The 12146-nt window shown below is 42.5% G+C and overlaps 1 protein-coding gene across 1 annotated transcript; it reads left to right on the top strand.

Moving 5' to 3' along the window:
- Positions 1–1174: 1174 nt before the first annotated feature.
- LOC104588261 (strigolactones hydrolase CXE15-like) lies at positions 1175–2551 on the top strand. The gene has a single exon (XM_010246116.3). It carries the CDS (start codon positions 1390–1392, stop codon positions 2398–2400), a length of 1011 nt encoding a protein of 336 aa, XP_010244418.1. The 5' UTR covers positions 1175–1389; the 3' UTR covers positions 2401–2551.
- The last annotated feature ends 9595 nt before the right edge of the window (positions 2552–12146 follow it).

Below are 12146 nucleotides of genomic sequence, written 5' to 3'. Positions count from 1 at the left end.
AGTTGGGCTTGGTTGATTTTCACCAAGTACCAACTTGAGGGGGGGATGTTATGATATGTATATTGTATATGATGTACCTTATCTTAGCCTAGCATAGCTTATAGTTAGTTAGAGAGTTAGTTTTTAGCTAATGAGCTGTCCATATTCTAGAATTATTCCCTGCATGAGCTGGCAGGTTAGTTATAACAGTTTTCTGTATATAAGAATTTATACAGCAGAAATATTCAATGAATGAGAATGAAGTTTCTTCTCATCTTCAACCTTTCTTATTTGGCTTGGTTTTAATCCAAGATTGTTCGGTAAACATGAAGGAAGTTTTGTGGAAGGCGTAAAAGAGTGAGTCGTCTACGTTTCCTTAAGTCTTGGTCAAGTGCTCTTTCCTTCTAATAATACAGTCAAGAGTCTGCGTTCCATTGTCTTCACTTGACTTGTCTGAATCCCACAGTCCCATCTTAAAACATGAAGGAAGTTTTGTGGAAGGCGTAAAAGAGTGAGTCGTCTACGTTTCCTTAAGTCTTGGTCAAGTGCTCTTTCCTTCTAATAATACAGTCAAGAGTCTTGGTCATCAGGTGGGGTTAAATGATAAGCCCGCCGTGATCTGATCATAGTGGGTTAGGTTCGGGTCAGTCTTGATAGGGTTGAGGTTGGCCCTCCCAAACCCGACCCGGTGATATAAATGAAATTTATGAATTATTATTAACCTTTGTTAAGAAGGTAATTCCCTATTATTGTTTAGGATACGGAATGGATCGGATTGATAACCCTATTCCAATTTCTAACAAATGAGTCACGTCAGGTTTGGTTTGTAGTGGCTTCATGTCGGATTCGGGTCTGAATAAATCCGTAATGAACTCAACCCAGTGTTTTCAACCCGCTGTCCACCCGAACTGCCATCCTGCCATGAGTTGTAAATCCGGGACTTGGTCAAAATGCATTGAATAATGTTAGGTAATTGAACCGTTGACTCATTTGATCTAGTGACCCATGACTCAAATGGTTGATAGGGAGTCCGGATATAGAGAAACATCTCATCTTGCTATACACGGGGAGATGTTCCAGATTCACGATTTGTAGACTTGGTCGGTTTTGAAAACATTGACTCCACCCATTTTTTCATCTGCTCTGCTGTGCCCGAGTCAGTTTTCTTTTCTGGTAAAACGTTTGTGCCTTCCCTCTTGAAGAATGAAGACCACTTTATTCTTTCATGATTTGCTTTTGGAGAAAAGTAAATTACTTCTATCTGATGGGAAGTTTGTCTTTTGGCCCGAGTGTGCCTAGAAATTTCATAGTAAGAACTAAGAACTCCATGACTGATGAGTGATGACTCTCCGTCCTCTATAAAAAGAGAGAGCAGCCATTGTATATTCTCCCAAGCTTATTTAGCTAGCCATGGTTCTTGAGAAGAAGCTGGTTGAGGAGGTCGCCTGCTGGCTCAAGCTCTACGACGATGGCTCCGTCGACCGGACGTGGAGCGGACCACCGGAGGCCAAGTTCATGGCTCAGCCTATCCAACCCCATGAGGAGTTCATTGATGGGGTTGCCGTCCGCGACCTGACTATTAACGCAGACTCTGACCTGGCCATCCGAATTTATAAGCCAGAGAAAAAAGCTGAAGACCTGGAGAAATTCCCCATCTTAGTTCATTTTCATGGTGGTGGCTTCTGCATTAGTGAGCCAGAATGGTTTATGTACTACAACATTTACACACGCCTTGTGCGCACTGCGCGAGCCGTGTGTGTCTCCGTCAAGATGAGACGCGCCCCCGAGCACAGGCTCCCGGCAGCCTGCGATGACTGTTACTCTGTCCTCCTGTGGCTTCAGGCTGTGGCTCGGGGCAAATTGTCAGAGCCGTGGCTCGAAGCTGAAGCAGACTTCAAGAGAGTCTTTTTCATAGGCGACAGCTCTGGAGGGAACCTGGTGCACGAGGTGGCTGCTCGGGCAGGAAACGAAGAGATAGAGCCACTGCAGCTTGCCGGAGGTATACCCATACACCCAGGTTTCATCCGAGCTGAGCGTAGCAGATCGGAATTGGAGAATGAATCTGACTCGCCATTCCTGACACTGGAAATGGTTGACAAATTCATGTTTTTTGCATTACCGGTTGGCAGCACAAAGGATCACCCAATTACATGCCCGATGGGGTCTGCAGCTCCGCCTCTGTCGGGGCTGAAGCTGCCGCCGTTCCTTCTTGTGGTGGCGGAGAAAGACCTGATTCGGGACACAGAGATGGAGTATTACGAGGCGATGAAGAAGGCGGGCAAGGACATAGAGTTGCTGATCAATACTGGGATGGGCCACTCTTTCTACCTCAACAAAATTGCCATCGACGCAGACCCAAACACAGCTTCGCAGACGGAGCATTTGATCACAGAGATCACCAACTTCATTAAGAGGCACTGATTGAGGGCCTGTAGCTTGTTCAAGGGTTACATGGAGAGAGTTCTGTTTCAGTTTTAGCTTTTATTAGTTTTTGTTTGTTCCAGTTATGTCCAATGTACTTCTCCCCTCCAGTCTTCTTGATCGTATAATTAAGTCGTTGATGCAAATCAAACTAGACCTGTTCATGGGATGGGTAGCCCGACGGGCCGGCCCGGCCCCCGGACGAGCTTGAGCAAGTATTTTAGCCCATGGGCTTGACCTCAGGCCTAAAAGCCCGAGCCCGACTATTTTATGGGCCGGGCTCGGGATTTGTTAAAAAAAGCTCAGCCGGCTTATATATATAAGTTAAACCCTAACCCTAAATATTAATCCCTCTCTTCTCAACCCCTCTCTTATAACTCATATCTTTTTCTTAGCCGAACAAACTCCATTCTCAGTCACAGTCTCACATAGCCAAACATTCTCAGGAAAACAAAACCGGTGCAACCAGTGAACTCTAGCGGTGATTGGTGAGTCCTCTCTCTCTCTCTCTCCTTCCTCTTCTCACTTCTCCTTCTCTCTCAGAATTGATCTTAGCAGCTCATTTATCAAATGCGAGTCTGTTATGGGCCCGAGCGTAGGATTGCGTCATGGGTCGCTCCACCGTAGGAACCTCAGATCTTTCCTTGCCCTTGGCCTTGCGTACAGGCCCTATTTTGACTACCTCGGGGGTGATTTGTCCAAGAGATCACCAAACTCTCATTCACTCTCTTTCTTGATTGAATATTCGATATCCTCATTCAATAATAGCGTCTCCTTAAATAGGAGATTACAAGAGGAGGGTTCTTTGTTGGATTCGGCTAGGTTAGTCCTAAACGGACTCAAACTCCTACTTCTAATTAAACTACTTACTTTTAATGGTACTACAATTCCTTCTAGGAATAGGGGATAAGATAAGGGAGAATGGGATAAGGGATAAGGGATAAGGCGCATTCTCTTGTCGTGTCCGGATAAGGGTGGGCCCACCCTATGAGCTGTCGTGTGGGCCCCGCTCTGCTGCTGCTGTTGGTGTGCGTGCGCGCGGCTCATGGTGCCGCTGCCGCGCGGTGCGTGTGCGCGTGGTGCTGCTGCCGCGCGGTGCGTGTGCGCGGTGCCGCTGTCGCGTGGTGCGTGCACGCGGTGCTGCGCGCGACTCATGGTGCCACTGCCGTGCGGTGCCTGTCGTGTGCGCGCTGCTGCCTTAACTGCTACCGTGTGGTGCGGGTGCTCATAACAGAGTCACGCAAACTCAAGCACCAACTGTGAATCCTCTCTCTCTCTCTCTCTCTTTTCATTGTCCGATTGTTCCTCTTCTCATTTCTCCTTCTCACTCTCAGAATCTCAGCTCAGTTCATTTATCAGACGTGAACTCAAGCACCGATAGCGAGTCTTTTCTCTTTGCCCTTTTGTTCTATTCCTCTCTTATTGTTTGGTTGGCAACGAACACAGATACAGACACAGGCACTGTTGACGAACACAGATACAAGCACCGATGTATCTTTTTGTTAGGTCGGGCATCGGGCTTTTTATTAAGGCCGGGCTCAGGCCCAAATTATAGGCCCGTTGGTTAGGGCAGACTCAGGCTTGGGCCTAATAAAATCTTGTTTATGAAAAGTAAAAGCCTGGCCCAAGAACAGGTCTAAATCAAACAAAAGAAGTAAACTGCGAATATGCGATCAATAATAATGCTTAGTCTAATACATATTTGGTTTAATAAGAGAGGAAGTTCATAAGAATTTCATTTCAATCAAATCTATTAATTAGCTAGGCCCCATTTTGGCATGGTTGAAACTACACCACCCCCTATAAAAGTACTACGGTTGAAACCACGAAGATTTAGATATGGACGTACGATAAAATGTGAAATGACTCAATTCAACGTATAGACTAAACTGAACCACACCTTTCAGTACTGCTACATAGGAACATGTGCAGCGCCTTTCTCTCATTTTAGAGAGAAAAAGAAAAGCAAAGAGTTTGCATAACAGATATCCATACCCCTACTTTGGAAATTCTCAAATTCATTTACCACATGTAAAAAAAAAAGTGTTTAGATTATGCTTGAACACCTAATTCCTTGTATTCTGGTTTTTAAGGGTAATCTTGATGAAAAATTCAAAATGTATTAAATCGTGAAACACTGATATGTTGACTGACTTTTTAGTGGGACCGACCACGTGATTCACGGAGCCTACCTAAAAACCTGCTACGTAGATGATTCGCGACCATATATATCTTTGTATTATGAAAACTAAATAAAAGGGTTTAAGTAAGAGTGCAATTGAGGTTGGCCCAACCTGAATACTACAGCAACGTATCAGGAATATTTCTTCAGTACTTGTATGGTGCCCTATGAAGTCGCATCAGTCCCATAGAATGTGCCCACAGCACATCCCATCGGTGTATTAGGAATATCTTTTTTGACAAGTATTGAAAATATTCTTAATGGACACTGAGATATGCATGTGGGGCGTTTTTGGGGTGCGTTTCTGTGAGCGGAAGATGTGAATTCGTGTCAGTGCAACTTTGTTATTATAGAGACATGAAATCCTGTCACCACCAACATTGGATGGGCTACTCCCCTTGTGTAGCCACCATATATAAAAATAACCCTACTGTCCGACTGGTTGGAAGTTGGAATCTTATATTTGTATTTTATGTTAGTAATAAAAAATGCAATTTAAAACAAAATATATTAATTTAAAGATTAATTAATATCCAAATCAAACTCTTCTTCACATACAATATCCAGTTCACATATAAAAATACAAGGACTTTAAAATTCAATTTATCGAATAAGGTTCACATCTTCAAAAGCAAATCCACTGTCACCAAATATATACCTAAATTTGGAATTTCACCTAGATTCTTATCCTCCAAAGTAGAGTTAAGAAGGCTTGACTGCAATGGATCATGTGGAGACAACACTAAATACCAGTAAATTTTCCGTAGGACTTGCAAGTGGGAATAATTGTCGGGAAATGCCAAGGTAAATAGGGAAGACATGAATTCAAAAACAGTACTTACTGGTATCCATTGTGCCAGATCTTCTTTGACAGATGGAATCTCATAGATTGCCTTGTAGCTACGACAGATCTCAAGGTAATCATTGTTATGGGAGTGGTACCTACTTAAAGGAAAAGAATCCAACCATATAGTTTATTGCTTTATATTGGGATAGAGCGTTGCCTTTTGATTTCATGCAATTCTATTTCTACAAAATAAATTTTCCCAATTTTTTATAATTTCTAGAAATTAAATATTTGTGAAAAAACATTTCTATCAATACTTTTCGATATGAAACCAGCTTATTTTGGTGCACAATTTTTTTTGTACGTGTTCCAAGCAACCCCCATCATTCAAAATTATTTTTTCAGATTTTTCTCAATTTTTGGTAATTTTTAGTGATTAAAAGAATATTTTTCTCAAAAAATTATTTTAATTAATTTTATCATTTTTCAATCCTAACTAATGCCACGGGCATGGGGAGTGGGGGGCAATTGATGGAGTAAGATTTGACCCGACCCCTAGGCCACGCGACACATGGAAGCAACCGAGAGTGACCTGGTAGAAGCGCCAGCTTGGCACGGCAGCGGGCCCATAACCCGAGCTCCGAGAAAAGGAGTCCCGAGCTTCCCCAAGGAAGGAACCTACAACCCGAAATCTGAGAAAAAGAGTCCTGAGCTCCCCCAAAGAAGGGACCTATGACCCGAACTCCCCAAGGAAGAACCCAACTCTCCCCTGGAGGTCTTGAGCCTTACAAGGAGCGCAAAGGACAAAAACCCGAGCTGACCCACCCCGGGGCAATTCGGGCCACACTTCTATCCGAACTCAAGACTTCACCTCGCACACCACTTCGGCTCCTTTCTCCTTTCGCCTGATTGAACAATCGTACCTGATGCCCAGGAAACCAGTACATGGAGGCGGCGCACCTAACTGATTAGGGGTTCGATACATGACAGCAGCCCTCCAACGGCCACCTGCCACCGCCATCTCAGACGTGGCAGAGACATCCCTAACAACTGACAGTGGAGGTTATGACACCCGAACTGGCAACTGACAGAGGTTATGACACCCGATCTGGCAGAGGAAATGACACCCGATCTGGCGGAGGTAATGATACCCGAATTGACAGAGGTATGGAAGTAAGTGTACAGGGCAATTATAAAAGGCCCCCATCTCTCAAAGAAGGAGGTATGTGATATCTTGTGCTTTCTGGTCTTGAAGTCTCTCATTTTCCCTTGCCTTCTCTAGAGAACTGACTTGAGCTTCGGAGCGTTCCAACCGGGTTCCTCCCCGGAAGTCTCCAAGTTCTTCCTTGTTTCAGGCACCTCCAATTCCATCAGAGGTGAGGTAACCGGCATCTAGGACCGACCGGATTGCGCATCATCACAATCTAAGCCGTACATCTCAAGCTAACCCACCCCAGTATGATTTTTCAAAAAAGTGATGTTTCCTCCTGGCAGAGCCCCAAAAGCTTAACATACTCTTTGGGGGGGGGGTTCCCCTGGGGGGGTGCCATTGGAGAGATGCTCGGTTTCCGAATGGATTCCGTTTGATTCGATACCCATTATATACCATTGAAGGGTTCAGGTTTGGTGTTTAATACACGTTGGGCGTGATCCGACTCATTAGATCCAAAACGTTAGCGGTGACTCCGGATCTAACCATTCGCTTGCAATATACATACTTTTAAGTAAAAGGGTCAACCCAATATAAAATAATTCGAAACATTGTCTCATTTGGCATACTTTTTACTGTTATAAGGCATAGAATTAGAGTTCAAAACTCCAAATATATATGTTATAACTTATTATATAAGGTGAAAATAAAGTGCCATCTAGTGGCTAAAAGGATTCGAACACACATCTCATAGTAAGAGGAAACGACCATAAAACCATATGGCCTATTATATCAATTTGTTTTGTTTAAGACGTGTAACAAATATAAGATAATAAGACCTTCGCCCTACTTCTTTCATGAATTACGAATTAAAATGTTCCTATTCCAAATAGGCCATTACCATGTTCACTTGGTGAATTTTCAAGTTAAACGTGTAAGTAATTATAAGGAAATTATTGGAGAGAAGCTGGTAAGAAAGCTGGTAAGAAACTGGTATGTAATTGTAGGACCAAGGCGTGCACAGGCTCGGGTGTGCGCGTGCATGCGGTGAAGTGCGTGCGCGCGCGAGGCGGGGTGCGCATGTGCGCGGCGGGCTGTGTGAACTGCGACCTGTGGATGTGTTGTGGTGCCCCCTGTGGTGTGTGTCATGGTGCAAGTGGTTACTATGGTGCCTCCTCATGCGGTGACCAATATTAGAAAACACTAAACTATCGTGGTGTGTGTTAAACAACGTGTAGTGTTTTGTACTGTTGTAGTGACAGAGCTATAACAAACTGTGTAGTATTTACAGCCCTACTACACCCACCTACACACACCGTGTCTAGTGTAGTGTTGTAACACTACCACTTGTGTTAGGTGCACCAATTCCACCTTTGCATAGTGTGTAATTTACAACCCCACTACACCATTAACACAAGGCGCAATTGGGTGTGCATCGTGTAGATGTGCTGACACTGCACACAACGCCCCATGCTGCATCATTTTGCACTGGGTGTGCGCACCCGCATTGCAAGTGGTGCCTCATGTTGTGTGTCGTGGTGCAAGGGATGTGCACACCCACAATGCACTTGTGACCATTGTTGCTCTTTCAACATATCACCCATACACACCCCCATGTCACCGCTTTGGTTGACAGTCCCAAACTTGTCTTTGAGCACCTTTCTTGCATGAGACTAGCTCATCTTTTCATTAAAGTAGTGTGGGAGTGTTCCCTTTTGATTCCATGCAATCCCATTTCCACAAAATAAAATTTCCCAAATTTTTATAATTTCTAGAAATTAATTATTTGTGAAAAACCATTTCTATCAATACTTTTCGGCATGAAACCAACTTATTTTGGTGCACAAATCTTTTTTCAGCTGTTCAAAGCAACCCCCATCCTCCAAAACTATTTTTTCAGATTTTTCTCAATTTTTGGTAATTTTTAGTGATTAAAAATTATTATTTTTCTCAAAAAATTATTTTAATTAATTTATCATTTTTCAATCGTAACTAATGCCACATGTGAAGTGTAAGACCAATCCAAGTCGTACATCTCAAGATAACCCACCCCAGTATGATTTTTCAAAAAAGTGACGTTTCTTCCTGGCAGAGCCCCAAAAGCTTAACGTACGCTTTTGGGGGGGGGGGGGGGGGGGGGGGGGGCGCCATTGGAGAGATGCTCGGTTTCCGAATGGATTCCGTTTGATTCAATACCGATTATATACCATTGAAGGGTTCGGGATTGGTGTTTAATACACGTTGGGCGTGATCCGACTCGTTAGATCCAAAACGTTAGCGGTGACTCCGGATCTAACCATTCGCTTTGCAATATACATAATTTTAAGTAAAAGGGTCAACCCAATATAAAATATTTCAAAACATTGTCTCATTTGGCATACTTTTTACTGTTATAAGGCATCGAATTAGAGTTCGAAACTCCAAATATATATGTTATAACTTATTATATAAGGTGAAAATAAAGTGCCATGTAGTGGCTAAAAGGATTCGAACACACATCTCACAATAAGAGGAAACGACCATCAAACCATATGGCCTATTATATCAATTTGTTTTGTTTAAGACGTGTAACAAATATAAGATAATAAGACCTTCACCCTACTTCTTTCATGAGTTACGAATTAAAATGTTCCTATTCCAAATAGGCCATTACCATGTTCACTTGGTGAATTTTCAGGTTAAACATGTAAGTAATTGTAGGGAAATTATTGGAGAGAAGCTAGTAAGAAGCGGGTATGTAGATGTGGGGCACAGACGTGCACTGGCTCGGGCGTGCGCGGGCGCGCGCACGCGAGCGGCGGCTGCGTGCGTGCCCGCGCGACTTGCTGTGTGAACTGTCACGTGTGTGTGTGTTCCCTTTTGATTCCAAGCAACCCCCATCCTCCAAAATTATTTTTCAGATTTTTCTCAATTTTTGGTAATTTTAGTGATTAAAAACTAATATTTTTCTCAAAAAAGGTATTTTAATTAATTTTATCATTTTTCAGTCCTAACTAATGCCACGTGTCAAGTGTAAGACCAGTCTAAGCCGTACATCTCAAGATAACCCACCCCAGTATGATTTTTCAAAAAAGTGATGTTTCCTCCTAGCAGAGCCCCAAAAGCTTAACGTACTCTTTGGGGGGGGGGGTCCCTGGGGGGGCGCCATTGGTGAGATGCTCGGTTTTCGAATGGATTCCGTTTGATTCGATTCCCATTATATACCATTGAAGGGTTCGGGTTTGGTGTTTAATGCTCGTTGGGCGTGATCCGACTCATTAGATCCAAAACGTTAGTGGTGACTACGGATCAAACCATTCGCTTTGCAATATACATAATTTTAAGTAAAATGGTCAACCCAATATAAAATAATTCAAAACATTGTCTCATTTGGCATACTTTTTACTGTTATAAGGCAACGAATTAGAGTTTGAAACTCCAAATATATATGTTATAACTTATTATATAAGGTGAAAATAAAGTGCCATGTAGTGGCTAAAAGGATTCGAACACACATCTCACAATAAGAGGAAACAACCATCAAACCATATGGCCTATTATATCAATTTGTTTTGTTTAAGACGTGTAACAAATATAAGATAATAAGACCTTCGCCCTACTTCTTTCATGAGTTACGAATTAAAATGTTTCTATTCCAAATAGGCCATTACCATGTTCACTTGGTGAATTTTCAGGTTAAGCATGTAAGTAATTGTAGGGAAATTATTGGAGAGAAGCTGGTAAGAAGTGGGTATGTAGATGTGGGGCACAGACGTGCACTGGCTCGGGCGTGCGTGGGCGCGCGCACGCGAGCGGCGGCTATGTGCGTGCGCGCGCGGCTTGCTGTGTGAACTGCCACATGTGTGTGTGTTCCCTTTTGATTCCAAGCAACCCCCATCCTCCAAAATTATTTTTCAGATTTTTCTCAATTTTTGGTAATTTTAGTGATTAAAAACTAATATTTTTCTAAAATTATTTCAATTAATTTTATCATTTTTCAGTCCTAACTAATGCCACGTGTCAAGTGTAAGACCAATCTAAGCCGTACATCTCAAGATAACCCACCCCAGTATGATTTTTCAAAAAAGTAATGTTTCCTCCTAGCAGAGCCCCAAAAGCTTAACGTACTCTTTGGGGGGGGGGGGGTCCCCTGGGGGGGCGCCATTGGTGAGATGCTCGGTTTCCGAATGGATTCCGTTTGATTCGATACCCATTATATACCATTGAAGGGTTCGGGTTTGGTGTTTAATGCACGTTGGGCGTGATCCGATTCATTAGATCCAAAACGTTAGTGGTGACTCCGGATCTAACCATTCACTTGCAATATACATAATTTTAAGTAAAAGGGCCAACCCAATATAAAATAATTCGAAACATTTTCTCATTTGGCATACTTTTTACTATTATAAGGCATAGAATTAGAGTTCAAAACTCCAAATATATATGTTATAACTTATTATATAAGGTGAAAATAAAGTGCCATGTAGTGGCTGAAAGGATTCGAACACACATCTCACAGTAAGAGGAAACCACCATCAAACCATATGGCCTATTATATCAATTCGTTTTGTTTAAGACGTGTAACAAATATAAGATAATAGGAGCTTCTCCCTACTTCTTTCATGAATTACGAATTAAAATGTTCCTATTCCAATTAGGCCATAACCACGTTCACTTGGTGAATTTTCAGGTTAAACGTATAAGTAATTGTAGGGAAATTATTGGAGAGAAGATGGTAAGAATCTGGTATGTAGTTGTGGGGCCCAGGCGTGCGCTGGGTGGGGCGTTCGCGGGCACGGGCGTGCGCGCGCGCGAGCGGCGGCTACGTGCATGTGCGCGCGGCTTGTTGCATGAACTGCCACATGTGGGTGTTTTCCCTTTTGATTCAAAGCAACCCCCATCCTCCAAAACTATTTTTCAGATTTTTCTCAATTTTTGGTAATTTTAGTGATTAAAAACTAATATTTTTCTCAAAAAAATTATTTTCATTCATTTTATCATTTTTCAATCCTAACTAATGCCATGTGTCAAGTGTAAGACCAATCTAAGCCTTACATCTCAAGATAACCCACCCTAGTATGATTTTTCACAAAAGTGATGTTTCCTCCTAGTAGAGCCCCAAAAGCTTAACGTACTCTTTGGGGGGGGGGGGGGGTTCCCCTGGGGGGGGGTGCCTTTGCTATGATGCTCGGTTTCCGAATGGATTCCGTTTGATTCGATACCCATTATATACCATTGAAGGGTTCGGGTTTGGTGTTTAATGCACGTTGAGTGTGATCCGACTCATTAGATCCAAAACGTTAGTGGTGACTCAGGATCTAACCATTCACTTGCAATATACATAATTTTAAGTAGAAGGGCCAACCCAATATAAAATAATTTGAAACATTGTCTCATTTGGCATGCTTTTTACTGTTATAAGGCATAGATATAGAGTTCAAAACTCCAAATATATATGTTATAAATTATTATATAAGGTGAAAATAAAGTGCCATGTAGTGGCTAAAAGGATTCGAACACACATCTCACAGTAAGAGGAAACCACCATCAAACCATATGGCCTATTATATCAATTCGTTTTGTTTATGACGTGTAACAAATATAAGATAATAAGACCTTCACCCTACTTCTTTCATGAATTACGAATT

The sequence above is a fragment of the Nelumbo nucifera genome, chromosome 7 (assembly GCF_055504915.1).
Source record: "Nelumbo nucifera cultivar China Antique chromosome 7, China Antique-T2T, whole genome shotgun sequence".
Classification (NCBI taxonomy): domain Eukaryota; kingdom Viridiplantae; phylum Streptophyta; class Magnoliopsida; order Proteales; family Nelumbonaceae; genus Nelumbo; species Nelumbo nucifera.
The sequence above is the reverse complement of the archived record's forward strand: the minus strand, read 5'-3'. Positions and strand labels throughout refer to the sequence as shown.